This window comes from Geotrypetes seraphini, chromosome 1 (assembly GCF_902459505.1).
Source record: "Geotrypetes seraphini chromosome 1, aGeoSer1.1, whole genome shotgun sequence".
NCBI lineage: Eukaryota > Metazoa > Chordata > Amphibia > Gymnophiona > Dermophiidae > Geotrypetes > Geotrypetes seraphini.
In genome coordinates, this window is record NC_047084.1 from 66366908 (window position 1) to 66385573 (window position 18666).

General features: G+C 42.7%; 1 protein-coding gene across 4 annotated transcripts in view; it reads right to left on the reverse strand.

The window, feature by feature from the left end:
- Positions 1-16258: 16258 nt before the first annotated feature.
- The window catches only part of WDR70 (WD repeat domain 70), a 305235-nt gene continuing 302827 nt past the window's right edge, over positions 16259-18666 (reverse strand). For all 4 annotated transcript variants that reach the window (XM_033932685.1, XM_033932678.1, XM_033932670.1 and 1 more), the window contains exon 18: positions 16259-17325. In XM_033932685.1, coding sequence (XP_033788576.1) covers positions 17238-17325 — 88 coding nt within the window. In that variant the 3' untranslated portion in view covers positions 16259-17237. The remainder of the gene's footprint in view (positions 17326-18666) is intronic.

Genomic DNA, 18666 nt, shown 5'->3' on the forward strand with positions numbered 1-18666 from the left:
TTTCTCTAGGGACTTAACTAAATGAGTATTTCAAATATCCACCTGTTCTGACATTTTAGTATCAACATGTGGATGGTCGAAGGCCTCTAGGAAATTCTCAGTAGTCAGCTTTTTCTTGTCTTTCATCTTCCAAATTCTGGGAGGAGCCATTTTTTTTCAGGTGGTCATGTAGGGAAAACGTAATTAGAAAACGGTGTGCCCAAGATAGAGGTGTTATTTCAATACAGTATATGGGATGAGGCATGCTCCCTGTGATATCTATGATGCCCCCTGAAGAAGCCTGTAGAGGGCAAATCTGGTAGAAGCAGGATTGCTATGGCACTTCAGACAATGCCAAATTATTTTGTAATGTAATTTAGGGAACAAGATATCAGGATGCTTGACTGATTTGTCTCGCCCTTAATGCTCAGGCAGCCTTCAATAAGATTACCGTATTTTCACGCATATAACGCATATAATGCCCAACCCGACCATGTGCCTCAGGCCGCGCCCCCAGGTGGGACCTAAGGCTCCAGGGCCTATTCTGATTGGCCCATGCGCCTTAGGCCCCACCAGTAGGCGGAGCTTTGGGACGGATGGGCCAATCCGGCCTCATTCCGTCGTTGGCTGCCTGCCGGACAGGCGGGTTTGGCTCCCGTCTGTCCCAACTACACAAAGGTACGAGGAAGGCGGGTGGGGGTGTCGTGGGGGTCGGCCAGGGGGGTCGCGGGTCGGCTGGGGGGGCGGTCGGAGGTTCTTGGGGGGGGGACGGTCGTTGGAGGGAGGGGGGTTTGCGTCGAGGGCAGGAGGGCCTGGGATCCCTCCTGCCCGTAATGTAGTGCGGGGTGGGGGTCGCCGTGGCCAGGAGGGTTTGGGCTCCCTTCTGGCCCGATATTGTCGGGGAGTCGGCGGTCCTTCGGGGTGGGGGTGCGAGTGGTCCTGCCGGGGGGGGGGGATGTATCGGACGTCGGGGGGGGCATCAGGCTTTCAGGATGGGGACAGACCTTCAAGGGGGACAGGCAGACCTTCAAGGGGGGACAGGACTTCAAGGGGGACAGGCAGACCGAAGGGAGTGAAAAAGCTATAAAATAAACCCACTAGCGTGTCAATGTGTTGAGAGGAAGAGGTGGTCTGGGAAATTCAGCGCACGGAGAGTCGGGGAGGGCGAAAGGAGAGTCGGGGTGGCCAGAGGAGAGTCGGGGCGGGCGAAAGGACAGTCGGGCAGCATGCGCGGTATACCCGTGAGCGCGGTATACAAAAGTTTTTGTACATAAAATCGTGGTTTCTGCGCGCTATACCCGTGTGCGCGTTTTACACGGGTGCGCGTTATCTGCGTGAAAATACGGTAAATGGCAGTTCTTATTTTCTGTTATAGAATAGTTTGGGCCAAATTTTATTTCCATGGTTAGTTTTATACTCTGCATTCTGGGCTAGGCTTCATATCAGTGATATTCAATTGTAAGTTCCACCTCTGTTTTGAGGAACTAGGCAAGGGTGTGCACTTTTTCTCTTATTGTTTAATCTTGCACTTGGATCACTCATCTTTGCTATTTGGCTAGAAGTTAGAATTATAGGTTCCAGGTCAAATACAATCACTCTCTTTTTTTCTCTTTATTTATTTAAATTTTCAAGATTATATGTCACAAAATAGTTTACAAACTCTCACCTTATGAAAAAAGAAGCTGCATGGAAATACAATGAATGAATCATAACTGCAAAAAATAAAAATAAAACAATTTATACATTTGGGAACAGCATCACAAAACCAACACCATTCGCCCCCTTGGTTGCCAATTTGTATATGGGGAAATTCGAGACGGAATGGATATCAAATTCCCCATTCACTAAAGCTATATACCTATAGAAAAGGTATATTGACGATGTCATCATGTTGTGGAAAGGAGATGAGACTCAATTATCGTCGTTCATTAAGTGGATCAATACATGCAATGAATGTCTTGAGTTTTCAATGAACTATTTTGATAAAGAATTGGACTTTATAGATTTGAAAATTAAACAGACAAACTGGTTTGAAACGTCAACATTCATCAAATCTACTGATAGAAACACTTTATTACAATATAAAAGTTGTCATCCATTTAGGTTAAAAAATAGTCTCCCATTTTCTCAATTTTTAAGAATATGACGCAATTGTTCATCTATTCAATCTTTTAAATTACAAGCTAAAGATCTACAAGAAAAGTTTGTTTTAAGAGGTTATCCACTAAGGGCTCCTTTTACAAAGCCACGCTAGGGCCTTAACGCGCAGAATAGTGTGCGCTAAATTGCCGCAAGCGCTAGCCGCTACCGCCTCCTTTGGAGCAGGCAGTAGATTTCCAGCTAGCGCGCGCTAATCCGGTGTGTGCATTAAAACTGCTAGCACGGCTTTGTAAAAGGAGCCCTAAATGTTGTTAAGCAGGCTTTTAAGAGGGCATTATACTACAATAGGGATTTTTTGTTAGTCCCCAATAAGAAAAAATCAGATGATGTCTTTCAGATCTGCATATTATAATTCAGACCCAAGGGCACAGAAATATCAAATATCATCAGAAAATACTGGCCAGTGGTCTGTTCTAACAATGTTTTCCAGAATTGTGACTTGAGAATTGCGTTTTCAAGACAACAAAATTTAAAAGAGTTATTAATTCCAGCAAGTCCAAGAACGAAAATCAGGCAAAGTGACATACTAGGACATTATAAATGTCAATCTTGTTCTATATGTGATCTTACTTTACAGACAAAATCGTTTATCAACCCTATGGACAAGAAAGAATATGTTCTTCACTAGTTTACAAATTGTAAGACCATTTGCCCATGCCTGAAAATTTATGTGGGCAAATCCATCAGATCTCTACGTGCAAGATTGACTGAAGATAAGTCTAATATAAAATTAGGCAAAATATCTGAACCCTTGATGTCACATTTTCTTTATCTTAACCATAAATTCACAGATCTGAAATGTTTGTGCATTGATGTTGAATCTACCAGAGAAAGTGGTGGACACAGAGAAAGACTTTTACTCCAAAGAGAAGCTAAATGGATATTTAGATTAGGTTCCCTCTCTCCTGCAGGACTAAACAATGCACTCAATCGGAGTGTTTTCTTTTAGTTCTGTACAATGACATTATTTCATAGTGAATTGTCTTGCAATGTTTCTGGCTAGCTGCTCCTCATGTTGGTCTTTTGTACGCATGTGCGGTTGCTATAAATTAATGGTTGAATTTTCCTGTGCTAGTGTTGCTAATTAAATAGAGCATGTGCTGGCGTTCTTTTCCCTAATTGATCTCCATTGAGAGAAAGATATGCTGGCGTTGAGCAGTAGATTTTCCACTGACAGTAGGTCATAGATTTGTTTTTGAATTAACATTCCAATTATGTGGGTATAATGATGATTCTAATGACTGTCTCTCCTTGTGTTTAGAAATCCCCTTAATATTCCAGACCCTTGATAAAGCCATATAAACATGGGTCCTGTCGGGGATGGGGATTGACTGAACAGTCATTTTGCTCTGTGAGATTTTGACGCTGGCAGGTGCAGATTAAGATAAGTCCCACTCTGCTGTTTTGCAATTATCGGATTAAGGTTTTTGCATAAAAAACATAAGATAAAAAAGTTATTTATTTAAAAAAGAATAATTTATGAAAAAAATTCTGTGTTAACAATAATGAACTATTAGGAGGTTTTGATTGACAACAGAACCCCTCATACATGCGAATGAAAATTATCCCTTGTGGATGGTTCGCGGGGTTACTGAGACCTTTTTCCTCTGACATGTTCATTTAATTATCAATCTTTGGCTTACACAAGAGATTCTATACTATTGGTTATGAGTACAAAGGAATGGTGTAGAACCATGAAACTTACAAGTTATCCCACATATTCATCCCTAAGTTCAACATACTTAGAATATTGTTTCTGAAGTTGTTGCAACCTTTCCAAAAATACACTGATGTCTGGTCACTGAGATACTGCTCTGCTGCTGCAATCATCTCCAAATGACTTGAAAATTGTCACCCTTTCAAACTCTTTATAAGGTTTGGAAACAGAAAATAGATGGAGTAAGATCTGGTGAGTAGATGGATGGTTATGCACTGAACCCCAACTGCGTCAAAACTTTTATCGTTTTGCCAGCCTTGTGAGCAAATGCATTGTCATGCATAAAGAGAACTCCTTTCAGCAGCTTCCCTCTCCTTTTTCTTTCAATACTTCCTTTAATCGGCACAGCAAGTTACAGTAGCATTCTGCATTAACTGTTTGGCCCCTTGAAAGATAGTCGGTCATCACAACACCTTCCTGATCCCAAAACACTGTGACCATGACCTTTCCTGCTGACATTAGGGTCTTGAATTTCCATGGCCCTGGAGAGGAGAACATGAGTGTTGCCATCACATGGACTGTAATTTTGTCTCAGGATCATAGTGGTGTAACCATATTTCATCAACAGTAACTAGTCATTCCAAAAAGTTGGCACCAGCTTGCTGAAAATGCTGCAACATTAACTTGGAAGTGGTATTCACTTTTTATCAGCATTCAAACATTTGGGCACCCACTTGGCTGACAGCTCCTGCATACCCAGCAGGTCATGGATTATACACCCAGCATATTCTCTGGATATCTGTAGTGTCTCAACAAATGTCTTAGCAGATATTCACCAATCTTCCAAAATTGGGTCATGGACATGGTCAACAATTTCAGGAGTTGACACCGTTTGAGGCCTCCCAGACTTTGTTGCATCTTTAGTCTTGAAATCTCCACGCTGAAAGTTTGCACACCACTTCTTCACTGTGGAGTATGATGAGCATTTGTCACTCAATGTTTACATCATACATTCATGGATTTCCTTTGGAGTTTTCTTCTGCAGGAATAGGAACTTCATGAAAGCTCGGAGTTCCACACTTGAAAATTTCAGACTTTTCATTGACATGGTTCAATCAATGATCTGAAACAATGTCAAAACATAGCATTATGATTCTGTAAATTGGTACTTTGCAAAATAAAATAACACACTTCAGCTACAGTGGCAAAATAGCACTCAGAATTTAGGAAGTTGGTTGGGCTGAGAACTTTTCAGCACCCCTCATGTAAGTTTTGCTAGGAATGGAATGTTAAGGTACTAGCTGGCAACTTTGTCCTAGTTAAGATTGTTAGCATAGGATCTACTCACTACCCATTTTAATACTCTTGGTAGTTGCCCATTAGAAAGAGAGACGATTGTTATTTTTGTGACCCCTTTTATGAGATGCTGTTTGCTTGCTGCACTCTCTCTAATGGGCAGAGGTCCAGGAAAAAGGTAGTTGGTCAAAGGCCTCTCAGAATGTTATCAAAGGCTCTCTGCTATTGGGTTGTAAATGGTTTAAGACTGTTAATGAAGGGAACCAGCCTGGCTGGCTTCAAATGGAGGAAGATTTTAGTCTAATAAAAAGTTATCACCTTTATTCCCTTTGTTTTGTTTTATTTCTACATATTACCTTGCTACTCTTTGAAAATCTGCCAAGTACTTGTAACCTGGACTGGTCACTGTTATTCAAAGGATATTGGGCTAGATAGACCTTTGGTCTGACCCAGTATAATAATTCCTATGTTCTTATATTCTTATTTTTGTGTCTATTAGCCTGACTGCAGCTCTGTCCACCCTGCTAATAAAAGCAATCCTGTTTTACTCCAATTATAAAAAAAATTAAACCCTGACATGGCATTTTCTTGGTTTTTTAATATCATTTTTATTATGAAATTGACAACCAAATAACAATACAACCAAGTAAAGCTCAGTGCGTGTTTGTTCTTTACAAACAGCAGTTGAGTGATAGAAACAGTGAACATCAGCATATGCTACCTCACAAACTCTTTCTCACCCTCCCAATACAGTAATATTCAGTACAAGGAAGATCTACCCTATCAGCAGTATGAAAGCTATGAAACCAAGAGATAGGGTTTGTTAAATAAACATTCCCTTATTTAAGCAAACTCCACTGGGCTCCAGATCTCTAGCAATGCAAATTCTATGCTGAGATAATGGAGATGCAAAACATCTAATTACCTATGAGCACAGCAAAAAAAATAAAATAAAATAAATTATGTGTGTTAAACCGGACAAAATATAAACCAACCACATTATCGCAATAACACATCTCCACCTCTACAAGGTATAGTTAAGTCTTTGCCTTACTATCCATATTAACATACGTTTTCATAGTCTGCAATAATGTGTGCCTTACCTGCATCTCCTTAACACTGACTATTCATATGCAAGTTAGTGGACAATGTTTACATATTTGGAACACTGGCCCTTTAATGGCCACATATTTTGAAAGCTGCATAAATTAGTAACATATAGTTTTGAATTTAGGTCCTCAACTAGGCTTAACCATTGAAAGATTAGGTTCTTACCTGGATAATCTTCTTTCTGTTAATATACACAGGAGTCCATGCTCATGAACCTATTGCAAACGGATGTCAATCACATCTTTCGGCTCTTCCTCTTTCACCAGTGGAGTATAGTGCCCTCTTCAGTTTGTACCAAAGCAATCAATCTCCACTGTAACAGAAGAAGAGAGAAGGAGGGACATAGGGAACTTCCCTAGAAATATCACATACATTTCCGTTTTGCTCTGTAACTCATGAAAAAGGACAATAATTATCATGAACTTGCAGCATAGATGTATCAATGAACCAACCTGCTGTGTGCAACTAGCAATAGCACTTAAGGAGCAGCCAAATGAAAGAACCACCCCAGTTCTGGACTATAGAGTTGGCAGAGGCAGAGAGCAGGCGAGTTGCAAAACCCACAGGGCAGCCATACAGATTCTTGTGTATATTAACAGAAAGAGGAGTATCTAGGTAAGAACCTAATCTTTCATTCTGTTACATAAACACAGGAACCTGTACGTTAGGTGACATACCAAAACAGTGTCAGATGTCTAGGGTGGGACAGATAAGACTGCCCGCAAAACCGAAGACCCAAAAGTGGTGTCCTCTTGAGCACACACATCCATTCTGTAGAACCTTGTAAAGGCATGGAACTGCCCGGGACGCCGCCCTTTAAGGCGCCACACTTTTGGTTGAATGAGCTTTGAGAGAAATAGGTGGCTGTTTGCCATAGCCAATGTATGTCAATGGAATTGCCTTACGAATCCATTTGGCGATAGAAACCTTGGAGGCTGGTCTGCCTCGTCTTGACTGACTGGTTAGAACAAAAAGATAGTTGGAAAGTCAAGAATCATTGGTTTTTTCTAGGTAGTGGAGTAAAACTCTTTGCATATCCAGTCTTTGCAATATTTTATCTTGTTTAGTCGAACCCATAGGAAGGAAAGCTGGCAAACAAGCCTCTTGGTTGATGTGAAAGGCTGACACAACCTTCGGTAGAAAGGAAGATACCGTACACACTAAAACCCCAGACTCTGTGATCCTGAGGAAGGGCTCTCTGTAGGAAAGAGCCTGCAATTCTGAGATCATTCTCACTGACATTATTGCCACCTGAAATCCCTTCATCATGAAATCCAAAAGGGATGCCTCTTGGAGAGGCTTATATGGAGGCTTATAAAGGCCCTTCAAGATATTAAAATTCCAGGACAGAAAAGGCTGGCGCAACAGATGCAGCAACCTGAGCGCCACCTTCAAAAATAAGTCACAACTGGATAACGATAGCTTTCCTCCTTGAGCATGAAAGCACGAGAGGCGTGCCACCTGAACTAAGTCTTTTCTAGTATGGCTTGCAGAAACACCAGGATCACAGGAATTGGCACCTCAAAAGCTCTACCTGATCTTTAGTACACCAGACCTGGACAGCCTTCCAGGCCTCAGTGTAAGCTGCAAATGTTAATGGATTTTTTTTTGCTTGAAGAAGAGTTGAAATGACTACCTCTAAATACCCTTACAGGTTAAGGCCATGCTGTAGGACCAAAGCACTCAGGGTTCTCCATGTGAATTGGTCCCTGACAGAGGAACCCCATGTGAACTGGCAGTTTAATGCATCTGTCATGTTGGAGAGGCACTAGATTCTCATACCATAGTCAGTGAGGCCAGTCTGTGGCTACAAGTCCCAGGTGCTTCACGGTTCTGTGGATGACCCGGCACACCATGGGCAACAGTAGAAACAAAGAGAAGCCTCTCTTCTGGCCAGGGCTTAACCAACACGTCCAACCCTGCGCTTCCCAGTTCATCTTTTCAGCTGTAGAAGCAATTCACCTTTGTGTTCTTGGCTGAAGCCATCAAGTCCATCACCAGTCTTCTCCAATGCTGGACAATGTGGTTGAATGTTCTTTGGAACAGTGACCACTCCCCTGGGTCTAGAGTCTGCCGGCTGAGAAAGTCAGCCTGTACAATTTCTACTCCCACTACAAGAGCTGTGGAGAGTGCCCTAAGATGAGCCTCTGCCTACTAAAACAACATCTGGGCCTCCAGATGTAATGAAGCACTTCTGGTGCCTGCATCCCTGTCTTTTCCCATAAGCTACCATAGTGGCATTGTTGGAGAATGCTGGCTGCCTTTCCTTCCAGGTACTTCTCCAATGACCTCAAAGCTAGATGAATGCCTTGAGCTCAAGACAATTTATGGCTACTTTCTCTGTGAGAGGTCCATTGGCCCTGAACTGGATGACCATTGCAATGGTTCCCCCAGCCAAACAGGCTGTCATTGGTCATTAGAGTTACCCATGAGATTTGAAGGGGAATGTCTTTTGATAAGGAATCCCCCTGGAGCCACCAGTACAAGCTGTTCCTTGCTTCTCCTGTCTAGGGAAGCTGAAAGTGGAGAGAATGGTGTTATGCCACCTGGAGAGCAGGAATCCTGGAGGGGGCACAAATGCACCCTTGCCCAGGGAACTACTTCCAAGGTAGCCACCATCGAGCTCAGCACCTGGAGGTAATGCCAGGCCATGTGATTCAGCATCACTATAAGCTCTGAAATTTGCTTCCTGTCAGCTTTGCTTCAGTCTGACTGAATGGAAAAGACTTTCCTCCTCAAATCCATGTTGGAATTAATTCACAACTGTAGATTTTCAGGCTGCCAGTCGGAGAGACACCAACTGAGGACTCCACCCTCACAAATCCTTGTGATGCAATGGGGGAGATTAAAACACAGCTGGCTCCCTAAAACCCAAGGAGAATCACACAGGGGCCCCACAGCCTGTGCTCAAGCCTCTAATAATTCAGGCGAGCTAGCTCCCAGGGGAAAAGACCTCCGAGCCTCGAAGAAACCCAAAGTAGGCTGGCTCATCAGGTACACCTGGGGTTGTCCAGTGAGCTGCAGTATAGGCACCTGGGGTTGCCCAGTGAGTTGCATCTACAACCTTCTGAACCCTTGCAGAGTCTGTCTTCTCTCATGAAACTGAAGAAAAATAATCAAAATCAAACAGAGCAGATCAGAACACACCTTCTGTTTCTTGCAGAAGGAAAAACTAAAGACGGCTCTATACTCCATTGGTGAAGGAGGAGGATAGATGTGATTGCCATCTTTCAGCAGTTTGCGAACACATATTGATCACCTAACATACAGACTCCTGTATTTATGTAACAGAATGAGCAATTCATTAACAGTTTTGCAATATATAGAAACATAGAAATATGATGGCAGATAAAGACCAAGGGGGTAATAATAAAAAAAAAAAAAAAATCTAAAAAGTGTCCTAAGTGGCTACTTGGACGATCAAAATGCCTAATCTTCTAAGTACCCATAACCAAAGCTGGTTTTTAGACGTATCTAAAACCAACTTAGGCCTTTCCCCTGCCTCTAAACGCACAGAGAGAAAAGAGGTGTGTTTAGAGGAGGGGAAAGGGCGGGCAGTGGGCTGACCTACACCTAGGCGTACAACAGGTATAACCAATACAGTTTAATCGGCACTTAGACCTTTTTCACTTAGATGAAATAAAACCAGGTCTAAGTGCCGAAAAATGGGCCACTGAGCTGATGGCCGTTGGCGCCATCAGTTCAGCGGCCTGGCAACCTAACCATTGCGGCAGGAGAGATGCCTCATCTCCCCTACCGCGATGCCATCACTTTTCTATCCGAACTGCTGCGACCCGCTGCAGATCGGGTAGAGGAGTGATGGCATCGCGGTAGGGGAGATGAGGCATCTCTCCTGCCGTGATGCATCACTCCCCCCCCACACACACAACATTGGGTCAAGAGGGAGCTCAAGCCCTCTTGCCCCAGCCAACCGCGGCACCCCAACCAACTCCAGCCAACCCGGGCCATGTGCCTAAGGCCCCGCCCACAGGCGGGACCTAAGGCTCCCGGGCCTATTCTGATTGGCCCAGGCGCCTTAGGCTCCACCAGTAGGCGGGGCTTTGGTTAGGCTGGGCCAATCCGGCCACATTCGTCGGAGGACTGCCTGCCGGACGGACGAGTTTGGCACCCATCTGTCCGGCCAACTTACCTAAAGGTATGGGGAAGGGGGGTGGGGGGGGTCGTGGGGTCGGCCGGGGGGTCGCGGGTCGGCTGGGAGGGGGGCTGATTAGGGGTTCTGGGGGGGCGGACATTGGGGGGAGGGAGGTTCGTCGAGGGCAGGAAGGCCTGGGATCTCTCCTGCCCGTAATGTAGTGGGGGGTGGGGGTAGAGGATCGGCTGGACCAGGAGGACTTGGGCTCCCTCCTGGTCCGAACGGGGGGGGGGGCACGATCGGCGGGGCAAGAGGGCTTGGGCTCTCTCTTGCCCCGATGGAGTCAGGGAGTCGGCGGGGCAAGAGGGCTTGGGCTCCCTCTTGCCCCGATGGAGTCGGTGAGTCGGGGGGGGGGGGCAAGAGGGCTTGGGCTCCCTCTTGCCCGATGTTGTTGGGAGGGGGGGGGTCGCGGTTTGACATGGCAGGAGGGCTTGGGCACCCTCCTGCCTGGATCGTTCTGGGGGGGGGATTCTGTAGCCGGTGTTGTTTTTGACAGACACTGGTTACAGAATCCAGCTTTTAGGCGAAGGACTGGCTCCTCCTTTGTCTAAAAGCCCTTCTGTTGGACGTTTGTGGCTTAGGCGTTTGTTTGTTTCATTATGGCTAAAAAGTGTAGACGTGCTGTGGGGGTACTTTTAGACGTAGTGGAGATTGGGCGTTTAGGCAGAGGAAGGCCATAATCAAAACATGGACGTTTGTTTTGGTTATAGACACTTTCCCTGCTTCTGGGTTGAACGTTTAGGGACTTAGGCCAAAAGGGGACTTAGACGTTTTTTTTGATTTTGCCCCTCCAAATGTCCCATTCACTATGCCCATTCACAGCATCCACTATTTCCTCTCCCTAAAAGATCCCATGTGTCTGTCCCACAATTTCTTGAATTCTTTGTTTCCACCACCTCTACATCTACCACTCATGCATCTACCACCCTTTCTGTTAAAAAAAAATTCTTAGATTACTCCTGAGCCTATCACCTTTTTTTTTTTTTTAAGGGTCACCCCTATCACCTATTAACTTCATCCTATGCCTTCTCATTCCAGAGCTTCCTTTCAAATGAGATTAACCTCATGCGTATTTATGCCATGTAAATATTTAAACATCTCTAACATATCTCCCCTCTCCCGCCTTTCCTTCAAAGTATACATATTGAGAATCTTTAAGTCTGTCCCCATATGTTTTTTGACGAAGACCACTTACCATTTTAGTAGGTTTTCTTTGGACAGACTCCATCCTCTTTATATCTTTTTGAAGGTGCGGTCTTCAGAATTGTACACAATATTCTAAATGAGGTCTCATCAGAGTCTTAGTACATTTCCATTAATTTACTTACCACAGAAATCAGACATACCAAGCTGTAGTTCCCTATTTCTTCTGTACTTCCACTTTTGTGGAAAAGAATTACATCTGCCCTTCTCCAATCTTCCGGTATTATTCCCTATTCTAGAGAAGCCTTGAAAGGTCAGCCAGCGAAGCCACCAGAATTTCCCCAAGTTCCTTCAGTACTCTCGGATATACACCATCTGGCTCCATTGCTTTGTCCACCTTCAGTTTAGCTAGCTCATGAACACAATCCTCTGAAAATCCTTAATCCTCCTCACTTAGCACATGGAGAAGAACATAACAGTAATGTGCCTTTTTTTGACCCAATGTTGTTAAGTTGTCCATCATCCACAAATAACCCAAAATCCTGAAACTAGACAGTAAAAGCCTTTTATTCCAAAATCTGAAAGGCTACTTCATACAATCAACATATCTTTTGTGCTATAGTGATGGTGACATTACAAAGCAGAAAGAGGCCTTTTGATATGAATATCACGATTTTGAAAAGAAAAGAAAGATTTGAGTTACTTTTAATTAATACATTTATAACACAGCAAAATAAATATTATCACTAAACAATTATCAAAACAAAACTACCAAGAATACCAATTAACAAGATTCTGAAAGGTGTGAGATCATGGGAAAAACTCTTAATATGAAAACAGTGAACTGAAAATTAAATTTTACAAAAATGTATGTATATCTTTGTTGTAAATCAATTTTAGCAAAATGTTGATTGATAAGTCTGAATGACATTTATTTTATTTATGGTTGTTATAAATTTTTTTTTTTTTTACTATAATAATAAACAAAAAAAGAGGAATTACACAAACACATTTTGAATTATCACTGTGAGTCCACATAATTAACATGTATGGAAAAAAAAGATACAGAAGGCATAAATCTTCACAGCAGAAAGCTCAGTAGCTTTTATGCTGGGCCAATCATCACCATGAGAAAAAATTCTGTGATTTTAATATTTCCTGATAATCAGGAGAATAGCTATATTAAGGTGTGTTACAGAAAAACCATAATTATTTGCCCTTAACACATATTGAAAAGGTGCCATCCTAAAGGGGCTGCCACAGGTAAAAACGTAAGTACTGAGTCCCCCGCCTCTCCCACTGGAGATAATTTCAAATCCACCAGCAGCCAAGCTCTACTCTTCCATCTCTCAAAACCCTACCCAGCCCCCCTCACAAAGACTCCTACCAGGGTCTACTGGAAGATATCCGTGGCCTAGTTCTTTTGTGCTATCTTTAAATATAACAGTCAGTACATGAAATCATTAAACAAAAAAAAAAAAGGAGGGGGGTCACTGCTTTTTACCTATGACAACCCCTTTAAGATATGCTCCCTAGGAGCATTTACATTACATTGATGTCTTCTATCTTATGGACATAAACCCAAAGATGCAGCACAGGGACCTGAGAGGCAATTAGAGCTAAAGAGCAAGACAAGGAGGAAACAGCCGGAACCAGAGGGCTATCAAAGAACAAAGAAGCGGGCAGAGGACGGGATACACATACCACAGGAGGCAGCACGTGAGGAGACCAGCAGGAGCAACAAATTAAGAGAAGATCCAAAAGAAAAGGTAACAAACTGGGACTTAAATTGCCTATATACAAATGCTAGAAGCCTAAGGACTAAAATGGGGGAGCTAGAAGTTATAGCCGGAAATAAGGACCTAGACATAATAGGAATCACAGAGACATGGTGGTCAGAGGACAACAAATGGGATGTGGCCCTACCAGGGTACAAACTCTACAGGAGGGACAGGGCACACAAGAAGGGGGGAGGAATAGCACTGTATATAAAGGACTCCATTCCTTCATCCAGAACAGAAACAACAATAAGGGCAGACAGTCTGGAGTCACTATGGGTTAAGCTGACAGGAGGGGAAGGAGCTGACATCAAATTGAGACAGCCAGAAGCAAACGACCTGGACCTGGAGGCCGAACTGAGGCAGGTGTGCAAAAATGGAAGGGTGGTGGTTATGGGGGATTTCAATTATCCGGGAATAGACTGGAACATTGGGCACTCTAATTGCACGAGAGAAACTAAATTCCTAGAGGCGATAAGGGACTGTTTCATGGAGCAGCTGGTCACGGAACCAACGCGAGGGGATGCCACTCTAGACCTAATCCTCAACGGGCTAGAGGGACCCGCAAAGGAAGTGATGGTACTAGCACCATTAGGGAACAGCGATCACAACATGATCCAGTACAAATTAAACATGGGAACATCAAAGGTGAAAAGAACCACAACGACAGCACTCAACTTCAGAAAAGGAAACTACAAGGACATGAGGAAAATGGTAGGAAAAAAGCTCAGCAGCAGCTCAGGGATGGTGAAGACCATAAAGGAAGCCTGGACACTACTTAAAGGCACAGTGCTCGAGGCACAAGACCTGTGCGTCCCAAGGTTTAGGAAAGGGTGCAAAAAAAATCGAACTAGAAACCCAGAATGGATAACAACTGCAGTTAAAAAGGCGATAAGCGACAAGAAATCATCCTTCAAGAAATGGAAAAAGGAACCAACAAAGGAAAACCAGGAAGAGCACAAAAGACACCAGAAAGAATGTCATCGAGAGGTCAGGAAAGCAAAGAGAGAATATGAGGAAAGACTGGCAGAAGCAAGAAACTTCAAACCCTTCTTCAGGTATGTGAAAGGGAAACAACCAGCCAGAGAAGAAGTGGGACCACTGGACGACGGAGACAGGACAGGAGCGATAAAGGAGGAAAAAGAGATAGCTGACAGGTTAAACAAATTCTTCTCGTCAGTCTTCACCAGAGAGGACACATCCAATATCCCAGAACCCGAGGTGATTATAAACGGAGAACACGACGAAAGGCTGGTACAACTAGAGGTAAGCAAAGAGGATGTCCTCAGACAGATAGACAGACTAAAGAGCGACAAATCACCAGGCCCGGACGGCATCCACCCAAGGGTACTAAAAGAACTGAGAAACGAAATAGCAGAGACACTTCGCCAAATATGTAACCTCTCCATAAAAACTGGGGAGATCCCAGAGGACTGGAAAATAGCTAATGTCACGCCCATCTTTAAGAAGGGATCAAGAGGTGACCCGGGAAACTACAGGCCTGTGAGCTTGACCTCGGTTCCAGGAAAGATGATGGAAGCAATGGTAAAGGACACAATCTGCGAACACATAGAAAACAATGGACAACTGAAGGCGAGCCAGCATGGCTTCTGCAAGGGAAGGTCATGCCTCACGAACTTGCTGTACTTCTTTGAGGGAATAAACAGCCAGATGGATAAGGGGGAATCCATAGACATCATTTACCTTGACTTCCAAAAAGCCTTCGACAATGTACCTCACGAACGGCTACTTAAAAAGCTGTGGAACCACGGGGTGCAAGGGGATATCTACCGATGGATCAAACACTGGTTGGCAGGCAGGAAGGAGAGGGTTGGAGTAAAGGGCCAATACTCAGATTGGCAATGGGTCACGAGCGGAGTTCCACAGGGGTCGGTGCTGAGACCTCTACTGTTCAATATATTTATTAACGATCTGGAGACAGGGACAAAATGTGAGATTATCAAATTTGCTGATGACACCAAACTCTGCAGCAGGGTTAGAAATACGGAAGACTGCGAAGACCTGCAAAGGGACCTAACGAGACTGGAAGACTGGGCAAAAAAGTGGCAAATGAGTTTTAACGTAGAGAAATGCAAGGTCATGCATGTAGGGAAAAAGAACCCGATGTTCAGCTACAAAATGGGGGGAACACTGCTAGGGGTGAGTAACCTGGAAAGGGACCTGGGGGTGATGGTCGACACATCACTGAAACCATCGGCGCAATGTGCGACAGCCTCAAAGAAAGCAAACAGAATGCTGGGCATCATCAAAAAGGGTATCACAATCAGGACGAAGGAAGTTTTCATGCCGCTGTATCGCACAATGGTGTGCGAGCACCTGGAGTACTGTGTTCAATACTGGTCGCCGTACCTCAAGAAGGACATGGCGGTACTCGAGGGAGTGCAGAGGAGGGCGATTAAACTGATAAAAGGTATGGAAAATTTTTCATACGCTGACAGGTTAAAAATGCTGGGGCTTTTCTCCCTGGAGAAGAGGAGACTTAGAGGGGACATGATAGAAACCTTCAAAATCCTTAAGGGCATAGAGAAAGTGAACAAGGACAGATTCTTCAAACTGTGGGGAGCCACAAGCACTAGGGGTCACTCGGAGAAATTGAAAGGGGACAGGTTTAGAACAAATGCTAGGAAGTTCTTTTTTACCCAGAGGGTGGTGGACACATGGAACGCGCTTCCGGAGGATGTGATAGGCCAGAACTCTGTACAGGGGTTCAACGAGGGTTTGGATAGGTTCCTGGAGGATAAGGGGATAGAGGGGTACAGATAGAACTTGAGGTAGGTTATAGAATTGGTCGGAAACCACTTCACAGGTCGCGGACCTGATGGGCCGCCGCGGGAGCGGACTGCTGGGCAAGATGGACCTTGGTCTGACCCAGTGGAGGCAACTTCTTATGTTCTTATCTCAATAGCTTTCAGTTCTAGGCGGTTTACAACAAGAAATTAGCCTGGGTATTCCCAGGGAGATTACAAAGTTGATAGCTATAGTATGCGTCGGGATCTGGGAATGGTCGATATGGTTTGGTTAGATCATTTGACAAATTTCTTGAATAGTATGTTTTTCAGTTCTTTCCTGAATGTTTTGTAATTGGGAAAGTTAAGTCAGTGCTCCAAGGCAGCTTGCAAGGTTGACTGAAAGCTGCATTATTCATGTACAGTGGGAGCTACTAACCTGAGTACTGAATATTCTATATATGGTGCCGAAAAATGACCATGTTGAGTCCTGTTTTTATGTTTGCATTAAAGGTTCATAGCACTAAAAGGTCATCTCCCATTGTGTTTGGTGGACGAAAAATCATCGCCAATAAAATGTTGCAATAAGTACTATTCTATAACCAGTACTCAAAACTGAACAGTGTTTACATAAGTGTTTGGCACCAGAATCTGCGCCCAGTTTTAAATGCAAGGACTTACACCAAATAAAACTTGGTGCAAATTCTCATGCCTAAATTATGCACAGGTCTTCTGTATTTCATAAAACTGAACAGAATTCCAAGTGCACTCAATTATTGGTGCTAATTGGCTTGTTATTCAATCATATTGTGCTTGGAAATTGGGCCATAATTGTTTATTTTTGTTTGATAAACCACAAATCATAAGAATATATATCTAAGCCCAACATTTACCACACCTTAATAATTACCCCCTCAGTCTACAGCTTGCACCAAAAATAAAATGAATCTTGCTTTCTATTAACCTTAAGTTATACAATAGATGATCCATAACTGTTTTCTGTGTTGTGGGAGTTGATACAATTGTTATTATATATAAAAGCTCAATAAAGCTTTCAGTTAAAACACTGCTAATTAACAACAGGATAAACCAAAATTTAATTTTACTACAGAAATATTAAGTAGAAAATAAGTGTGTAATATTGAATTGCAACAAACAATCTTTTCATTTGATAAAATACAAGTACCAAATACTTAGAATTTTTATTTCTTTATTTAAATTTTACGTTTTTTCCAATCTGGTTCATTGTCTTGTTCATCCTCATCTGATTCCTCCTCTGCAAAAACTGTATGTGGCTGAGTACTAAAAAGTATTAAAAAAAGCAAAGGAAAATGATCGATAGGGACTCATTATAGACTTAATCTTAAAAGGAAAGGGAAAATGATCAGTTGTTCCATTACAATAGTGATTGCAAAAACACTTAAAGCATTCTTAATGAGTTAGAGAAGCCCATAACCACTTAATTATTGTAGAATATTTTTTTAATTTTAGGTGATTTGAAAATACATGTGGATGATTTACAGGCACCAATTCTTGTAGGCCAGTGTTTCCCAAGTTGGTCCTAGAGTACCCCCTTGCCAGTCAGGTTTTCTGTATATTCTCAATACGCATGAAGAGATATGCATGCAATGGAAGTAGTGTATGCAAATCAATCTCATGCATATTCATTGTGAATATCCTGAAAACCTGACTGACAAGGGGATACTCCAGGATCAACTTAGGAAATGCTGCTTGCTGTAGACTAACTGGAAAATTAAAATTTGTTTGTATTTTGTACATCTTATATTCACCAAGGAGGTCATCAGTTGGATGTTAACTTTGTAATAACCTCAAATAAAGAAATTAATGTGCCTGTAATGTAAGCCAGGATTTTGTGAATTGTGTGGTTACTCCGTTGATATGGTCTTATTATAGATTGTTGGATTTACAATATTCATGAAACACAGAATAGGAACTAAGAAAACTGCTGTTCAGGTTGTATTAAAGGGAAAGACTGATGCCGAATTGCTATGGTCTGCTATACTGTTTAAATTTTCAGAAGGGTAAGATAAGTTTGCAGTGTAAATTCTAGTGCATGGAATCAATCAGTTGCATGTACACTAGAGATAGTTACCCTACTTAAAATTATTCATTTACAACTGCTTGATTTACCACCTAATACTCCAATGGCACTGCTGCACGGTTTATGAATTTAAATAAAAGAAGGAAGAAAGGAAGGTATAATATCATTATGGAGATATAAGAAACAAAGAAAAGTTTATTTCCTATCAGGATAAAAAGTATATATTTTATGATACCTTTCGATTAGAAATGTATCTATTAGATAAAGAATCTACTAGTAGGTAGATTAGTTAGGCCCTGATTTGTTTATGGAGCTGGAAAGTGGATAGTTTTTTCTCTCTTTCAGTTTCTTTAATATTGTTATTATCTTTGAAGGAGTGTTTTTCTGTTTTCCCTACTGATGTGGATTGGTGTTTTTTTTTTCTTGTTCTTTTGTATTTGATGCAATTGAAAAGAAAGGCCTCTTTTACAAAGCCACAGTAATGATTCTCCCACAGCAAATGCACCAAAGTCCATAACAATTGATTGGGCTTCGTAGCATTTGCCATGGGGAAATCGCTACCATGGCTTTGTAAACGGAGA